At 43.1% G+C, this 19,576-nt stretch overlaps 1 protein-coding gene across 4 annotated transcripts; it reads right to left on the reverse strand.

Moving 5' to 3' along the window:
* Window positions 1-5,149: 5,149 nt before the first annotated feature.
* On the reverse strand, window positions 5,150-18,607 carry EI24 (EI24 autophagy associated transmembrane protein). 4 transcript variants are annotated; one of them, XM_082475911.1, is made up of 12 exons: window positions 18,416-18,555; window positions 16,856-17,002; window positions 15,801-15,865; window positions 12,644-12,789; window positions 11,993-12,053; window positions 10,757-10,823; window positions 10,137-10,261; window positions 9,697-9,816; window positions 9,229-9,340; window positions 8,434-8,545; window positions 7,806-7,880; window positions 5,150-6,169 (listed from the first exon to the last, which is right to left on the reverse strand). In XM_082475911.1, exons 3-12 carry the CDS (start codon window positions 15,840-15,842, stop codon window positions 6,007-6,009), a joined length of 1,023 nt encoding a protein of 340 aa, XP_082332037.1. In that variant the 5' UTR covers window positions 15,843-15,865; window positions 16,856-17,002; window positions 18,416-18,555; the 3' UTR covers window positions 5,150-6,006. The 4 variants fall into 4 exon arrangements, with proteins under 4 accessions (XP_082332037.1, XP_082332036.1, XP_082332034.1 ...); XM_082475910.1 differs by having other exon boundaries at window positions 15,801-15,913; XM_082475908.1 differs by lacking the exon at window positions 16,856-17,002 and having other exon boundaries at window positions 18,416-18,607.
* Window positions 18,608-19,576: the final 969 nt, after the last annotated feature.

Raw genomic sequence — 19,576 nt, forward strand, 5'->3', positions numbered from 1 at the left:
TAGGACACTTGAAGAGAGCGATAGGATGGTAGAACTGTCTGTCAGACTCGGAGGCGTGGACGAAGCCGCGCTCCCATTTTTTAACTGGACAATACAGATATCATTTAGCAGCCGGAAGGCAGGACTTCGTGCAACCGCCGAGCCCCGATAGGCCGGCTCTTGAGAGCGAGAGCGCGGAAAGAACACACTCGGAGCAGTTTGGTTGAGGGCCGAGCAGTGACGTGTCGGTCTGCGGGCCGCGAAGGAGTCGCGAGCGGAAGGTGTGGCGCGTTTAGCACAGTCACGTGACAAGAAGCGGAAACTACGCGAAGGAATGGGCAGAAACTACAAATCCCGAAAAGCTGGGCTGAGGTCGCTCGCCTCCGTTTCTGAGAGTTTCGTTTCTTTAAAGGTAGAAATTGATGTTGCCTAATATAAGGTTAAAGGAGAGGTGGGAAGAATTTTCTACCTATTCTCAATGAAACCTCAATCGCTTCCCGGTCCAGACCGCTACCTCTTGTGCAGGATCTTGTCTGACAGTTCGCTCAAGAGCTATATTTGACTTTGCTCCGGTAAACTGCGATGGACGAGAGCCCTGCAAATGTCACGAGGCATTTATTTCCCTTTCTTAAGCCCCTGACCTCGTGAATGAGCATGCCTAGGGCTAAAGGGGTCGTCGGGGTTCGGTGGGAAGAATCTACGCCGCAGGCTGAGTCCCCCACGGTCGCAGAGGCGGTCCTCCCAAAGCGTAGACAAGCTTCTTCCCGGAACCAGCTTGCAGCCTGGTGGTGCTTTGCTCACCCCTTTGTAAGTAACCTGCCAGTGAAAGCTGCCCTAACTGCCTCTCTTCCCCTTCTCTCCTCACACACAAAGAAACGTTGCTTGAAGGCACGGAAGGGGGTGAAGTTTCAGCAGCCAATTCCATCACCTCTCAGACACGCACTCCCACTCCCTACACATCTCAGTGAGCAAGAGCCACACCGACAAATATGGGAGCATCCGGCAAGTGTTCAAATTTAGTGCCAGTGGCACTTTCTCTTCACGGTTACTCTACTGTTGAATGCAACCGACCAAACTTACTGAAAGCATATTAAATCAGTACTTCAAAATCACGTGTAGTTTTCAAAATTTACACGACCAGATTCACCCCAGGATGTTATGAGTCAATAGATCTGCTTTTTCGTTTTGTATTTATGTGTTCAGTGTCATTTTATTAACAGAAGGAAACTGAAGCTGAACCTGAAGGCACTGCAGAACTTCAAGCAAATGCTTCTTCAAAACGAGTTTTGCTTTAAAAAAAAAAAAAGGAATTAAAATTAGAAAGATTCCTTTACATAAAAAAAAATACTGTTTCAAGAACATTTAAGATATCGAGGTTCTCGGTTTTTTTTTTTTTTTTAATTACTAAACCTGTTTCTTAAAGGGATATGTTTAACTTTCCAGGTGGTACAATTAAGTCAACTTTTTCAGAAGTCAAAATATACTACTAAAGAACAAAGTTCAAAATCTAAGCCAAGAATCAACTGTACTCCAATAACAATTTCTAAAAAATCTAATGCTATTTTTAGGATGATTCTTTAATATCAGTTGATAGGGAAAGGCTTATCTATAAGTAAAAGTCAGGGTGGCAAAATCATGGGGAAAATTAAAGTTATTATAAACCCAGAGATTATATACGAACATTCAGTATATCAGTTAATCTCTCTCCCTCCTGACTTACTGGACCAAAAGTTTTGATTTGGTTCCGAAAAACTTTTTACAGTCCTATCAGTTGTTTAAAATAACGCTATTTTTAGCTTGCTTTGTAGGAGTTGTCATTCCTGTGGAGCTTTTGGTCTTTCCTGAAGTGTCTACTTACCTCTTTTATATTATTGATCCAAAGAAACACGTCTTCGTCTCACCTGGAGCAGACCAGAGTAACAGTACGTTTTCTTCTTGAAGATGTTCTCCCCAGAACCCACCTTTCCAAGTATGCTGTATAGCTGTATTACCAAGATTTCTTCTCAGTGCACTCTGATTCCACTGTTTCATGACTCTGATTCCACTGTTTCATGTTGTTTGGTTGGGTGTTTGTTTCAATTAGTCATCTATTTCTTGGAATTTTCACTTCGATAGATTCTTCAAGTAACTTTTTCAGAAAAGCTGAATGGAAAGCAAACAATGCTTTTATTTTGTCCTTGATAGCATAGCTAGGTTTAGAGTTCTAAGAACGAAATTGGGACCCACCCATCCCATATACACACAAGCACACATAAAAGCATACTTTCAAGGCATTACAATTTTATCTTCTGTTACTCAGAGTTGTTCTTGAGAAGTCTAACAGCAATGTGAGTCAGCCTCTTGGAGGTAACCTATTTTCCTGGTGTTTCTCCATAGAGATCCCATCTGGTTTTAAAAGTTTTTGTTTTTCCTTTCATTGCTTTTCACTTGGCAGTGAAAAGCATCTATATGAAAAGTCCAATTTTCATCATAAGTCCCGAAAATTTCCTGATTTTATTGTCTCCATGCTTCTGTTGTTTTCTGAAACAAACGTCAGATCTGATTCTTGGATACCTCCACGATTCTTAACTTTTTCCGTGTCTTAATCTTTTTGCTCTTTGTTCCGAGAAATTTCCTCAATGTTACGTTGTAGTTCTCTAATTTAGCATCGTCGGCATCACTTCTATAAGCCGTCTCATTTTATTTCCACAACTGTTTTAATTTCCAAGAACCTTCCTATTCTGTCCCCTTTTCACAATCTGTTCTTACTTTATGGATGCAATAGTTTACCAAGTTTCTATGAAAGTAGTTATTAGAATTTGTTAACTTTTATTTCTAGAATTACTTAAATTTCCTCCAGGTCCAGGTGGGGTTACTGTGTATCTTAGAAAAGCTCCTGAAAGGATGCTGCTGTTAACCCTTGGTGAAGAACTACTTATCTAAATGACCAAATGGTTACTCTTTGTCCCACAGATCTGAAGGTACAACATTTAAACTTGAAATCAGAGAATGAGTCCAAGGATGGAAGCCTGAACACACGGCATAATCTCTTATCCTACTCGAAGATTCTCTGAATTCCAATGTTTTATCCAACTATGGACTGAGACCTATGGAAAATAATAGTTATTTGAACACATAATTCTTAAGAATTTGATCATTTCTCAGTCTCCTACACTGTATTGTTAGGCCCAAGAGGACAGCAATCATCTTTTTGGTTCACCCTTGAATCCCCAGTGCCTTGCAGAGCCTGACAGAGAAGGCGCTCAAATGACTGTTACATAATTAAGTCATCTGTTCCCCTCACTTGATCCTTTACTGGTTCTGTGGACTCGCTTTAGGTTCATCCAAAATATTTCACTGAATGTACGGCTCTCATTGTTAAAAAGACCGAACTTACACTGACCTGGAGTCAGCTTCCTTATAGCTTCTGTGGGTTGGATGATAGCACAGGAGGGATGTTAGGGTGGGGGCAAAGAAGAGGGGTGGTGAGATGACTGCTGAACAGCCTTCCATCACTACTGGAGAACCAGTAATGTCTACCAGAGCAACCTCCACAGAGGTAACCACGGAGCACAGAAGCTGGACAAATGGACTACTTCTATAATCAGAAAGTAAGTGGATGGAAAATGAACAGACAGTGAACAACTATAGTTGCCCTTTTATTCCCACAGAAGTTATCCTTTAAGGTGGTTCACGAACCCCTAACCATTAGTTGCCCTCTTCTGGGTTTATTCCAGTTTGTCACAATTTCTCTTAAATTTTCTCTTGGCCCCTTACCAAGTGCAGAGCAATGAACAAGTCAGTGCGTGAATTTGTCCATTTAAAAGTTTCCAACAGACTTAACATACTCAGGTCTAGGAAGCATTTACTTTTTAGAGTTACTATAACGGACAACTCAGCTCTAGATAGGATAAAAGGGTCGTGTTTTCAACCACACGTACCTGTCCAAGCTGTGATGTCTGTCCCTGAAGAGAGATTTGTGAACATGATTCCTTAGATCCTCCTGGCTGTACGATTGGAACTCAAGCTCTCACTTTCATCTGTAGTGATGTGCCCTCCCTTATTTTCAGTTACTATTAGTCTGCCTTAAACTGCCATTCTGAACTTGGCAAAAACAGAGCTTACTCTCCCTTTGATCCCAATTTCCTAATCGCTGCCCTCACTGCCCATATGCTAGTGAAAAGGCAAGAGAAGTTTACACTGCTTTTGTGTACATCTCATGAAATTAGGAATACCTACAATAGACATTTGGTAATCTAGCCTTTGTACAGGCCTGGCCTCTCAGTTACACTAATAAAACTTTACAGATTCCTCACGTCCAGTGACTTAAAGCATTTTCTATAGCCAGGCACAGTGCTGGATAATATCACTTGCCTTCCTCTACTCAACTTCCCTCACCCTTCTAAGACCAGCTTAGCTGACACAAATACAAATTTCAGGCAGCAAAGATGTGGCCATTTTAATCTCATTTTAAAAACTACAACAACTAATCTTAAGTAAGGCAGTCACTGATCAGTTGCAAGCTGATGAAATACTGAGGTCTTCTTCAACCACCACCTCGGCAACCTGAAAGTAGTTCTCTGCAATACTACTGTCAAATGACCAGAGATGTCTGTCACAGAGGGATATTGAAAATAAATCTTAAACTGTCTTTTACAATTTTTTGTTCATGAGCTGGAAACACCTACTTCCAAAATACCCACTATTTTAAAACCTTCTGTATTCAAACTTGGTTCACATCTGCTGGCAACGATTTTTAAATCCTTATTTTGTCCTGTACATAGTAAAGGTTTCTGTTAACCAAATGTCTAATCTTTTCCCTAATGAGAATGTTCAATTCTTGAAGTCTAGAAGGCCCTCTCTTCCTTCATGAGTACACAAGACAGATGTACATATAGACTTTAAAACAACTCAATCCCAAATTCTTTCACAAGATGTTAACATGATTATAATCACATAACCCAAACTTCTTCAGGGAACATTTTTCAGAACTAATCTTCCAAATTATCCAAGACAAAGTCCTGGGTTCCATGAATATGTTTCTTGAAGTGACGACTTGTAAATTTCAACCGTTGCACATTTGTGGGAAACAAGCTCACGTTTGTGATGTCTTAAAACTGTGCAAGTGCTTTGACACCTGCCCCTCCCTCCATATTTAGTCTCTTTAAAATGACAGGAAAACAGCAACCAATCACAGGTTTAATGGGTTTAATAAGTTTACTCCTTCAGTTCCTATTTGCAGCACCCAATATTCCTTTGAAATACCAGACAGACCCAGCAGTGGCCAACAGTAAAGTTCAGACCTCCAGAGTTTAAAAGTTCAGGTTCTCTGAGCATTCTGTGTTGCAGTGGCACTTGTCCAAAATTGGTACCTCCCTATAGCTGGGGGAGCTTTAAATGTACCAGTGAAAAAAGCTTTTTCCCCTTCAAGGGGAAGAAAGAAAACCACTCCTCAAAACCCAGCAGATCTGGCTGTGAGGTCTTTCCTCCTGTCCCATCTCTTCAGGCTTGTTTTTTTTGCAGTGGAGCAAGAGACCAAATCCAGCCTGAGTTACAAGAAACAAGACAGTGATGGCTATAACGGGAGTGACCAGGAGCAGCAGAGTCTCCTTTACTTCCCACGTCCAATATATGTGCTTCACAGAAAAACCAAAACAACAGGTCCACAAAATACAACAACTAGAATTACAAAAATCCATTCATCCAAGGATGGTGGAAGGCGGGAAGGGGAGGTGGGAGGATAAATGGCACAGGGAGAAAAAGTATTCAAATCAGTCCAGGCACGGGGGCTGGCAGATGCTAGAAAAGAGCTGCAGAAAAACCTGTGGTCCTTTCAGACTCACCGGTGTTTAAAATCCATACTGGTGTCAGGACGATTCTGCCTTACGTGCACCAGAGACAAAAATCCCCGATTCCTCAGAGAGAAGGGAATATGCACAGGGCCCTTGGCAGGGTGGGTCCTGCCTTCCCTGGTCGGGGAGGTGAACGAGAAAAAGAGCTGACGCGGCATCCTTCCAATCCCACCATCCCCTCTGGGTGGCAGGCGACTCAGTGGCCCTCAGCAGCCTTCAGTTTGGCAGGAGATGGGTGTGGTGAGGGGAACTTCTCCGCAGAAGTTGAACTACTCAGGGCAGACTGCAGGTAGACCGTCTTGTGGAAGAGTCTGTTGCTTAAGAAAACCACCAAGGAGAAGAGGCGCAACTGGAAAAGGCTAAAAGGCAAAAGAGACCCAACCTGTTAGACCCCCCAGGTGAGCAAAATTGTTTTAATTATTTGACAACTTACTTGACTACTTTCAATTTAAAATGATACAGGGGGGCTTCCCTGGTGGCGCAGTTGTTGAGAGACTGCCTGCCAATGCAGGGGACACGGGTTCGAGCCCTGGTCTGGGAAGATCCCACATGCCGCGGAGCAACTGGGCCCGTGAGCCACAATTACTGAGCCTGTGCGTCTGGAGCCTGTGCTCCGCAACAAGAGAGGCCGTGATAGTGAGAGGCCCGCGCACCGCGATGAGGAGTGGCCCCCACTTGCCACAACTAGAGAAAGCCCTTGCACAGAAACGAAGACCCAACACAGCCATAAAAAATAAATAAATACTTTAAAATAAAATAAAATAAAATAAAATGATACAGGGGAAAACAAGACACCAGACATTTGATCAAGCACATACAGAGGTTAGACACACAGATTAGACAGGCAGCAACTAAAGAATGCACTGGGTCCTGTCAGGAGTGCAGTAGTATCACCATTTGCAGTATCGGGGCTTAGAGGAAATAAAGTTCTGTTTTAGATTAATTCTGACTCAAGAAGTACCTTTCTAGGGTACAAACTTCAAGCTATGTCTGAAGATATCGTATGCTATGTGTATTTCATTTTCAGGAGAGCTTCAAGAGAAAGTTAGTTACGTTAAGATACACACTTAGGGGCTTCCCTGGTGGCGCAGTGGTTGAGAGTATGCCTGCCAATGCAGGGGACACGGGTTTGAGCCCTGGTCTGGGAGGATCCCACGTGCCGCGGAGCAACTGGGCCCGTGCGCCATAACTACTGAGCCTGCGCGTCTGGAGCCTGTGCTCCGCAACAAGAGAGGCCGCGATAGTGAGAGGCCCGCGCACCGCGATGAGGAGTGGCCCCCGCTTGCCGCAGCTAGAGAAAGCCCTCTCACAGAAACGAAGACCCAACACAGCCATAAATAAATAAATTAAAAAAAAAATGCAAACCTTTAAAAAAAAAAAAAAATAAGGTTTTCAAAGTCCTCTGCTAACTATAAAATTCTATAAAAAAAAAAAAAAAGATACACACTTAGCATTTACTGGATAGCAAGAACATGCAAGAACCCAAAGCAGATTGGAAATTTCTAATAAGTGTATCCTCACTGACTTAACCAAAATTGATCAAAAGATTGGGCTTTTCTCTGAAGTGATAAAACTTTCAGAGTGCTAGTGTTACTAAAGATTCATTTAAAAATACTTTGTTTTACTGTCATTATCAATAAACTCCTGTAGCCAGAACACATGGCCCACTATTTTTATAAAGTTGGCCATTCTTACAAAATGAGCTCAACTACAGGTAATAAGTGCCTTATTCGGTGAACTGTTACATTTTAAGAATATGTATAATAGCAGCAATTTCTGAAACACATATCTGCACATATGCATGGGGAAAATCTGGGGATACATCCCAGAAGTGTTTCTCTCGTTGAACTGTATATTAATAGTTTCCTGCAATGTAAGGTTATTTTTAAAAAACCTTAGCAAAAATGTCTCATTCACATAATTGCAGTGTTATGGCCCCAACACTTTAGACCAAAAAAACTTAACACGTTTTAGCTAATACTGGCTAATACTTACTATGCTTTGCCAGGGGTCTTTGCTTCATTGGCGCTGATAATGAATAAAGGAAAGAGGATAGAGAATAGGCAGCCACTGTTTAAAAAAAAAAAAAAAAGAAATAATTAGTCACCTTTAAAACAGCCATGACTTTGAAGATATTAGAAGCCCAAAGTTCTTTGCCTCCAGTGCTAAATATCATGGCTTGATGGACCCTTAATGTATCAAACACATCATTTAAAAAAAAAAAAAAAAAGGATTTTTCTAAGCGCTGGCTATGTTTAACATTGTTCCAGGAAGCAAAACAGAAGAAAGAATATGGCATATATGATCATGCAGACTATATTTTAATGCTGAGAATTCCCTGGCGGTCCAGTGGTTAGGACTCCGTGCTTCCACTGCTGGGGGCACGGGTTCGATCCCTGGTTGGGGAACCAAGCATGCCACAAAATGGGGCAAAAAAAAAAAAAAAAAAAAAAATGCTAACTGACAAATGTCTATGACTATCTGTCAGGGAGAAAAAATCCTACAGACCTCCTGATGGCCAAATAAGAATGCAGAATGCCTAGTACAGAACCAGGCATACAGAAGGGGCCCCCTACACTGAGTATTTTAACCAGTCCCCTTCAAGTCCCTACAGTCAAATTACCTGACTATGTAGGAGGACTGCATTGCTGTGAGGAAAGCCAGGGGCAGACCGAATCCAAAGTAGTAAGGCCAATTCCTTTCTATGTTTGACAATCGCTGGTGCATTTCAATTCCTAAAACAAGGAGCCAATACCATTAGGCTGCGCATTTCCTTTCAGTCAAATGACTAAATATGGTAGACAATTTATTTGAGGTTTGAGTTGTAGGTACCGATCTGCCATTTAGAATACAACTAAAGCATATAAATTAGAATTGTCCAAATCTCATAAAGCTTCTATGCGAAGCTTTTACAATTGAACAATCACAATTTCAAAGCTGGCAGGCTAAGTGAATTCTGAATTACAACACCAGAATCCTCTGTCAGTATTAGTCTTGAACAAAGCAAGAATCAAAAAAAGGCAGCTATCCTCTAGGAATCAATTAACCCCTTTCAACCAACCACACCCAAATATGCCAAGGACTTTCAAAATATCCCCCAAAATAATCTGTATGCACCAACATCAAATTAATTTCTCTAATTTAAAATAACTCGTGCTCATTTACGCCATCTTACGGCTCTGTCAGAGCGACGTGACACTAAGCTCCGTAAGGATGATGCCACACTGCTACGTTCCCCAGCAACGAAGTTAAGGGTTATCCCCCCAAGCCACATGCAAGTCCCCTCTTGCCAAAAAGGCTGCTCCATTCCAAAGATGGTTTGCCAAGGGCCTAAGTACTGAAGAATTTAAGAAGTCTACTTAGCAGCACCATTTCCAAATTGGGCCTCCAAGTTCTGAGTTTCTTTAGACAGGCTTACCTTTATTGAACCAACGATATTCGAAGCAGTATAGTGAGTAGAGAAGAGACATATGCAGGAGACTAACCAGCTGACCAACAAGATGGATGGGAAAGAGACTCACAAACATCCCCTGAAGAACAAGTACGGAGAATCTTAATTCCAACGCTTCAGAGACCTGACACTGTTCACCTGCCACTCTGAGTCATCACTCTCTACCTAGATAGCCTGATGGTTGCTTCTCAAGTTTCTAAATAGCAGGAGAGTGAAGAATGCTCAGGGTGGCAGGGAGGAGCAGGCAAATTCACGTTTCTTTACCATTTTATGATTTTAAGTCTCTAGTTGTTTCTGTGAAAAAATGATTTACAGATCATTGCCTCCCATCAACGTATCTGCTGAGCATAAATGCGATACCCTGTCTTTGTGAAGTTCCCTCTAATGAATTTTCTGTTCTTAATCTGCTCCATGCAGCCAGAAGGCCAGTCTCACCTGGAGGAGGAAAAGAGCCTGCAGCAAAAGGTTGAAGAGCATGTCAGCAATTATTTTGCTGACACTAGGGAATGGGTGAGGCTTCCTCCCTGATACCTCGAAGGCCAGGTCAGCTATATCCTGTAAGAGAGAAAGGAGCTCACCAAAACATGAATTAAATGGCCTCAATATCCATCCCCAAAGCTAAGGCCGCTGATCTGCCATGAGACCTGCCAGGGGAGAAAAGCCCCTGGACATGTGGCCATGAGATGCTCTGGGGACCTGAGAGGATAATTCCATTTTACAGGAGCACAGAGATCACCCACTGGCTGCCTGACCAAGAAAAGTTAAGGCTGTGACATCGCTCCCTACATGGCCACTAACTTCGCAGGCTGAAACCTGCCACCTGGCGATGCATTATGCCATAAACCCCCGACTCCATTCTGCCCTGGACCACCTACCTGAAACCAAATGGCATTCACGACTTTGCTCAGCACAAACAGGGGGAGCACCCAAAGAGCACTGAAAACCGACGTGAGGAAAAACTCGAGCCACGACCAAACGTCCCCATGTAGTGACGGGTCACCTAAGAAAGGCGGAAAGGCTTATTCGTTTAACTGGAGAAATGGAAAACCAGAAGACCAAATACGCAACCCCTACTCCACGCACATACACCTTTGTTTCCTGCCAGCACATCGCTGCACCTATTTCAGAGAGTCTTACTCTTCACAGACACACCGAATTCTGGCCACAACTCCAATTCGGAGTAGCCACGGAGGTGTGCTGCTTACCTTGAGACAAACCTGCTTACCGGGTGGTGACTGATATGTCAGTGACCAGCAGTACACTGTATGCAGGAAACCACCCTGGTTCAAACCCCAGCTATGCCACTTACTAATGGTTTAACCTTGGTAACCAATTTCCATTTCCTCATCTATAAGATGCTATCTGTCACAATACCCAAAGGGTTGTTGAGAGATTTGAGTTAAAAACATCTAAAGCTGCGGGTACAGAGGAAGCGTTCAATAGACTGAGGGAGACACAGGGAAACACCTCTCACCTCGGCAATGGGCATACTTACCAATAATTTGGGCCGTTACTGACTGAAGCACGGGAATAAACACTCGATAAAACAAAAGGAGACTGAACTAAAGGAGAGAAGAAATAAGGTAAACATTAAAAGCCCTTCTTTAAAACAGGGGTTCCAAGTTTCAGTGTAATTATTTTCCAGATGGAAGTGCCTTTTACAAATCAGGAGCCCTGAAGTGGTACCAAAATTGGACTTAGTTCTATTTCCCAGTTCTCCAGCTGAGGAGTACAAACCTGACACTGCCTATGAAAACAGTAAAACTTCTGGGGGACTAGAAGAACATTTCAATTAGTAGTCACGCCAAACTACAGGCATATACTAAGAGCACAGTCATATTTTATTAATTAAAGCTAACACCTAAAAACATCTGTGAAATGTTTAGATTAACAAGTTGAATTATACTGAATTTCAAGTCCAAGAAAATACTTAACTATTTGTTCTTCAAAGTACTCAAATTTCACTTAAGCCTGTGTTGGTTCTCAGTCAGCTGTAGGCAACCTTCTGGTATGAGTTTCAATAGTAATCAATTCGAGGACATTGCTATGACCAGACAAAGGGAGAACCTTGCCCATATCCATCTGTCTTTCCCCTCTGAGCCCCCATAGTTGCTCTTAACCAAAATGTCCAGACAATGTCACAAGAAATTGTTACCTATTCACATTAAAACTTGTGACTAAGTAATTTAAGAAAAAAGTGTATATTCAGGGCTACCTATTCCTGATATTTACATACAAGTTTTCTCTGAGTGGGAATAAAATGAGTGAAGGTGCACAGAATCCTGAGTGATGGCCTTAAGCACGTATTAGCAGGGGAAAGCTACCTGTCTCAATTTCAAGAAGACGGCTGAGAACCATGAACACCAGAATAATCTGAATAAAGATGCTTATAGGGCTTCCCTGGTGGCACAGTGGTTGAGAATCTGCCTGTTAATGCAGGGGACACGGGTTCGAGCCCTGGTCTGGGAAGATCCCACATGCCACGGAGCAACTAGGCCCGTGAGTCACAACTACTGAGCCTGCGCGTCTGGAGCCTGTGCTCCGCAACAAGAGAGGCCGCGACAGTGAGAGGCCCGCGCACCGCGATGAAGAGTGGCCCCTGCTTGCCGCAACTAGAGAAAGCCCTCGCACAGAAACGAAGACCCAACACAGCCAAAGATAAATAAATAAATTAAAAAAAAAAAAGAAAGATGCTTATAAGGCACCCGGAATTTGACAAAAAAGAACTTACCCAGAATACTCCACCATTCCAAGCGCAGCACTGAAAAATTCTACTAACAATACGTGGTTCACTGGAAAAGACCACATGTATTTAGCTTAAAAGGCATACAGGCTATTTCCATAGTGTCATTCAGTAGCTCTCCTTTTTATATCTTTTGTTGGCATATTATTTTTCCAGCACCTACTGTTCTCCCAATGTTCTCTCCTAATGTCAATAAGAAAAGGCTAAAAATATTTCAAGAGAAGCAGTTTTTCTTAAAAAAACAAACACACAAAAAACTATATTTTCTAAAATCTAAGACTGGAGACTAGAAGAGGATGTCTGAGGTTCTTCTATCAAAATCCACACAGGCACTACTAGAAGTATCCATCAATCCAAGTAATTTTTTTATGGTTCTCTATTCACCATCCTGATTTCTTTTAAACACCCCGACATTTTGAACAAGGATTACTGCTAGACACCAGTTTAATTCAATGTGAGGGGAGTGGGGGGAAATCACCTGTAACTTTTTTGGGAGAGAAAGTACAAAAGACAAATAATGGGGTATTGAAACTCCAAGTCACTATGTAGTGCCTGAATTCTATACTAAGTTTGATCACTTCCTAAAGTGCCCACAGAAGGGAATTCAGATGTTTTCTGACATCAGCCTCCACTCCTTACCTCTCTTGCTTCCTCTCTATACTCTGGGCTCTCCTCTGAGCCAGGACACTGCTTGCCCTTCTTCGACGCTGCTCCTCTCTCTTTTGTTGAATTCGAGCATCTAGCTTTGAGATGGTACAAATTCCCCAGATGGAGTCTTTGATTCCCTATACACAAGAGTATTATTTTTAAAGAGGGAAGATTTTGGGTCAGAAGACTTTCCAAAGTTACATAGAGTAAAGTGATGAAATAACAGTGGAAATCATGGTACTTAGTTTGCTACAAAGCTTAGGGGACCCTTGATATTTTTCTATTTTGAAATAATTCCCAATTTACAGAAGAGCTACAAGAACAGAGAACTCCCTAATACCCTTTCTCGGGATTCACCAGCTATTTTGCCACATTGTTATTTATTCTTGTTTATATATATATACACATTTTTTTAGATCATTTGAGTAGGTTGCTGTGTCATGTCTCTTTACTTTTAATTGTTCAGTGTATATTTCCTAAGAATATTCTTTAATATAACAAGATAGTTATCTATTAAAGAAATTAAATATTGAAATAGTTGAATCTACAGTCCATATTCCAATTTCCCCATTTGTCCCAGTAATGCCCTCTATAGCATTTTTACCCCTCAAGTATCAGACATCAGTTCAGAATCACATGTTGCATTTAGCTCTCATATCTCTTCAGTCTCCTTTAATCAGGAACAGCTCCTTAGCGTGTCTTCCTTTATGAAGTATACAGGTCAGTTATTTTACAGGATGCCCTCAATTTAGGTTTGTGTCCTCATGATTAGGTCCCAGGTTACATATTTTTTGGCAGGAATATCACATAAGTGATGGTGTGCCCTTCCAGGTATTACATCCAGAGGCATGTGATATCTGTCTCACCTTGCTGGTGATGTCAATTTTACATATTCAGTCAAGGTGTTATCCAGCTCCATTGTATGGTTGCAAATTTTTCTCCTTGCAACTAATAAGTAATCTGTGGGCAGACATTTCTGAGACCAGGCAAATATCCTGCTCATCAAGTCCTCTCCCCTAGATTTAGCATCAATTAACAATTCTTGCCCAAACCAATCTTGAATAACATGGTTGCAAAATAGTGGTTTTCTACTCCCTCTAACACTTACCGATACTATAAAGCCAAGTTATTGCCCTCCTCTATACTCTTCCAATATCAATCTAATGTCTACAAGTACGATCTACAGCCTGTACTAAACTAGCAATACTAGGGTAGACTAAACACTGGTCTCAAGAAAGGACCAGGGCTGGACCAAGGCTAATGGAAGACACAAAGAAATAATCACTGTAAAAGTGTGAAAAGCTGTAGGATAAGAGCACGCCACATAAGACAGAAACAATATTGTAGTGTAGCTGGAGGAGAATGTCTTTAAACAGTGTATGCTGAGGGAGAGGGTTGTTAAGTCTATAAGTCACTGATGGAGGCACTTGCCAATGACTGGAAGAGCCCCAGTGGCAGAAAGATTACTGTTATTACTACAAACATCAGAACTACCTATTACCCAGTTCAAAGGACTGCACTCATTCATCCACCCACTCCCATACTGAGCATCTTCAATGAGCTAGACAACATATGGAAATGCTCAGGAAACTTATAACTCAGCAGGAAAAGTGCACAAGTAAACCAAAAGAAAAAAATAAATAAATAAAAATTTATAGTTTAGTAAGTACCACAACAGATTTATGTCCAAAGTAGAGTGGGAAGGACTAGGGTATTCAACTTCATCAAGAAGCAGAAAAAAGGGGACTTCCCTGGTGATCCAGTGGTTAAGACTCCGCACTTCCAATGCAGGGGGCGCGGGTTCGATCCCTGGTCAGGGAACTAAGGTCCCACATGCCACGCAGCCCAAAAAAAAAAAAAAGCAGCAGTAGAAAAAGGCATTCTGGAAGCAATGGCCAACCTGGATTTAAGAATGGCATTTTCACCTACTGTTATGAGCGAAAACAAATTTTAGAGAAAACTGTCAGGATACAGAGAAATGGACAAGTTTATGAAGTACCTGCTGATAGGAGCATAAATTGGCAGCATGGCACCTGATCTTTTATCTATAAGAAATGTTTAATCTTATTTTGCTTTTTAACCTCTAAATCTTCCACAAACAGTTTAAAATTTTAAGATAGTTAAGTTCAAATGGCTTAGGGCCTAGTATGTGCTAGGACGATGACAGCATCCCCACTTCTGAGATAATTACAGTCTAGTGGGGCAGACAGACACACAAAGTTCACATCGTATAACAGATCCAGGGTTGAAATTTTTATCGCACAAAAGGACGTAAGGTATTAAAAGAAGATCACATTGCATGAATTCTCTTTGGTCCTTCTAAGATATTCCTTCAATTCCCCCCTCTTTGATTCAAAGGTGATAAACTTTTAAACACTCCCACTCCCTGTCAGAACTGGCCTCTCTCCTGCTCCCGGGAATAGAGCTACAGGGGCTGCAACTAGGGCATTAGACCTCAGACAGCCACTGTAATGGAATGTTATGCTACTGATCACGTGGGTGACTGCATCCTAAACAGATCCCTATGGGACATTTTTCTAGAGCATCATCACCTCCTCCTTGTAGAATGGGAGAATAAGACGGGTCCTATAGTGTAGATCCGGACAAAGGAGTTTAGGTAATAGCACTGTACCAATGTTCATTGCTTGGTCTTCAACAATATACCATGGTTACATATGATGTTAACATTAGGAGAACCTGGTGAAGGATATAGGGGAGTTCTCTGTACAGCCCTGCAACTCTAAAATTATTCCAAAATAAATTTTAGGGAATTCCCCGGCGGTGCAGTGGTTAGGACTCCATGCTCTCACTGCCAAGGGCCGGGGTTCAATCCCTGGTCGGGGAACTAAGATCCCACAAGCCATGTGGCATGGCCAAAAAAAAAAAATATTGATAAATAAAGTTTAAAAAAAAAAAAAGGGTCTGGGGCCAAGCTGAACAGGGTTTCAATAGTACAGACACTCACTAGACAGTTCTCCCAAGCTTCTGCGAGATGCAGGATAATACCCCTCCCTCGAGTAGTGTGGATTAGAATGAAAACTTGTAGGTGAAGAACACAACAAATATAATAAAAATTTCAAAAATACCTAAAGGATTTTCTAGTCAGTTCCTGCAGCAAAAGGGTCAAAAGATGACTTGACATACTCACCCTGGCAAGGTCCTGCAGAAAGGTTTTGACACTGTCAGCCATCTCTTCACCGCCCAAACTATCAACTACACAAAGAAGAGAGAAGTGTCCCCAGATGTCTCATCATGAAGCACCTGGAAACAGACGGAGCATAATCGGGGAAAAATATTTATCTTCAAGTTACTTCATGTACATTTGATGACGTTTTCCACAAACTTCTCTAATAGGAGTGCAGTAGATTCTAGCACTTAGGTAGATACTAGCACAGTTAACTAAGTGAGGGTATACCTGTAACTACTGCAAAACCTGAAATCAATAAATTTTTAAATCACTTACCGCCCTTTCACTTTTACATGGATTAGTAAACTCTTCTCTGGGCCTTGATGTCCCTAACTACCCCTCCTACACGTCCCAAGTACTTTTGAGATTTGAGATCATGAGATGGGTGATAATTACACTTCAGTATCCTCCTAAGCAATAGCTGTGCTTGCTGTTACTTGAACACAAATACAGGAGCAAAATGAAAGTTCTAACAAAAATTACTAAATCTGCACTTCATACACAGGGCCCTCCAGCACACAGATAAGTTCAAAGTATGATGTGAAATTTCCCACCAAGACCCCCAAATATGCCTTCCCTGTTTTCCAACTTTAAATGTATACATATATGTACAATTTTAACAAGCATACAGGAAACAATGAATTTTAAACTAGGCCAGAAAAAGGTTAAGTCCACGTGTATAAATATTCTTTAACACTCTATAGCTTTCCCATTTTATTTATTTCTTAGGTGAATGAGAAACCTAGCTTCATAAAATAATAACTTGAAAGTTCACGTGTGTAAGTATTTTTAAAATACTATGCTCCCATGTAATGTCTAAGGTGAATGGAAAACCCATTTTCAAAAGTTTAATTAAGAACTTGGGATTCTAAAGTTCTCAAACCTGACTAAACCAATCTAGGGTATTCTTAGTTTAAGCGATAGACCATAATGACAATTTCACAGGCAGCTTCTATACACCTCGAATTTCAAAACATAAGCACACTTTCCCTAATGACCACTTCACCAAACTGTACCTTATTGACCCAACTGGACTACTGCCACCCAGAACAGGAAGAGCAGGGAATACAGCAGAGGGAAGGCAACTTGCACAACACTGCATGTACCATCTTCTCCTTGGGTCAAATCCTACACAGATGCACTCACTTCAGGTAGAGAAGTTTCTAGGGTAAGAAACTTTTGTTAATGCTCCCACTTAAAAACAAACAAAAAACACCTGAGTGATGGGATACTCAGTGACAGGTGAATAGTTAAAGCTCAATGATGATACATAAGACACTAGTTTCTAATTATCACGGATTCACTTTTAACCATCTACTTCCTCATCTATGAATTAAGGGTATTAAAATTTTTCATAGGTTTTGAGTACAAAGTGCAGTAACATGAAAATAAAAACTTAACTTCTGCATAAACATAATCCCACTACAGAATGAGCTAGTCTGGGAGTTTAAGGAAGCCGATTACTTAGTCTGGGTTTCTCACAAGGTGCTGACACAGCTGGAAGCGTGTGGGTCCTAATCCAAGGAGAGGAGCTGTGTTACCTGAACCATGGCCATTAACAACTGGCTTCTGCAAGTACCAAGTGGCAGGTTATCTACTGACCAATAGTGGCCCGTGAAGGACAAGTCACTTCAATTTTATACGCAGATCCTATTTGAATTATCCGGAATATCCAGAAATATTATCCGGTTTGACAAAAAGTTCAGGCATGGAGAAAAGCAACCTGCCACGATTTGAGACCAGAGACTGTATAACACGGAGGGAACCGTCCAACTGTAGTGGACGTAAGTGAGATGCATCTGGTTCACAGCATTTCACAGACGGAGGAACTGAATCTCCGAAGTTAAATGGCTTGCCCAAGATTACAGCACGTGAAAGGCTACAGCGAACTTCAAAACCCCGGTGTCTGAACCCTCAGTCGGGGCTTTTTACTCAAGCTTTGCGATGAGGATTTTTGTTTAACCCGAGCATCCCATGGACAAAATGTCTCGTAAGCCTGTAAATACAGCTGGCTATTAAATTCCTAAACAGTCATGAGAACTTATTAAGCATCTACTGAGGCACAGTCCTGTACTTTCATTTCTAAGTCACTAAATCCAGAAACGCAAGTCCGGAAAGCAGGAGGCTGTCACATCCCACTCCAGTTTCACTAAAGGTAAGCATCCTCACATCCCACCGGGCTCCCCGGATGCTCAGAGCCCACAGGTCCCTTCGGACCCGTTTTCCTCCAGCTCCTTGGCAAACCCGACTGGAAGCTGGTCTCCCTCCGCAACCACAGCCGTGCACGAAGCGCGGGGCACGCTCACCTCCCATCAAGCGGGGAGCTAAAGACAGCCGCGCCGCACCTGGGCAGAGGCTCGCCCGCGACTGCGGGCTGCGTCCCGCGCCCCGGCCCTGCCCCGCCGCCGCAGCACCTTCCCGCCAGGCGTCCCCGCGCGCAGCCCCCGCCCGCACCTCCCAACCCCGCGCTCGGGCCCTGCTGACCTCACACGCCCTCGCCGCCCCAGCCACCGGGGCCCCTGCCGCGCGCGCAGGCTGCGCGGCGCCAGGGCCAGGCTCGGCAGAACTGCACCTACCCGGCAGCTTCGCCCCCGCGGCTCCGGCTCCGGCCCGGCCCCTGGTCCACCGCTGACCCGCTCGGCTCCTCCACGCCCCTCCGCACCTCTCCGCGCCCGGCCACCCGCTCCCGCCCTGGCGCTCCCAGGGCCGGGGCCGCTGCGCCCACACTGGGCATGCCCGGGCCGCACGGGGCCGCTGGGAAGTCAGGCGGGCGCCGAGTCCAGCCGCCCGGGCGGAGGGGGCGGGGCCGCGGCGGCGGAGGGGGCGGGGCCGCGTGGCGACCGAGCCTGGGAAATGCAGTCCGTCCTCCGGGCCCACCCGCGCCGCTTCCGGGGATGCCGTACTTCCTGATCCCGTATCGTGTTCTTTGCTCTCTCCCATTTACTTCTGCAGGGTTGCTTGTCTTTCTATTATGAAGCCTAACAACAGAACAATAAAATGCAGAAGTCATCTTGGTCTCTTTGGTTGGAGACTTCAGTAACCAAAGGGTACTAAGCAATGATGGGTTTAAATCAAGGTCACTTAACGATTAAGAATAAAATGACTAAGAATAGGTCAAGCTGCCATGCAATTCGGCTGCATTAGGCGTGTTCTCTGACAGCTAAGTGTTGGCTGAGATTAAAACGATCAAGTAAATAGAAATGAAACTGTTTTCATCTCTGTCCCCACCAGTCCGTCTCTACCCCAGGGACGGCAATTTCTTGGCATCGAACCATCAAGCCTGGCCTATACCCCTTTTCTCCCCTATTCCCAGCCTCTTACATCTCTCACTCCCCATTTTTCCCTCTTTTTTCCACTTCCTATTTTCCTTCACCTCTAGGTGTGCTTAGAGCTGCTCCACTCAGGCCACCTACAAAATCAGATTTTTACTACTGGAAGCTCTTTAGTATAACCTTACATAGTGTGAGCCCAGGTATCAACTGACTTACTCAAGGTCAGTGGCAGAACAACTACCCAGACCTCCTGACTCTCCTCCAGTTAGTTCAGTGGGCTGGGGGGTGGGGTCGTTGACCTGTTCTACCCTGCCCAACCTCCAGCCCCATTCCAGAACAGACGAGTCCCCTACTCTGAGCCTGTGGAAACTACCTTCTCTTTCAGGAAGAGGGTCACGAAGTCGAAACTAACACGATGGGAGAAGAGAACTAAGCAGTCAGAGTAGCAGAAGCCCTGAAATAAAA

Source organism: Balaenoptera physalus (assembly GCF_965194825.1).
Source record: "Balaenoptera physalus genome assembly, chromosome: 10".
Classification (NCBI taxonomy): domain Eukaryota; kingdom Metazoa; phylum Chordata; class Mammalia; order Artiodactyla; family Balaenopteridae; genus Balaenoptera; species Balaenoptera physalus.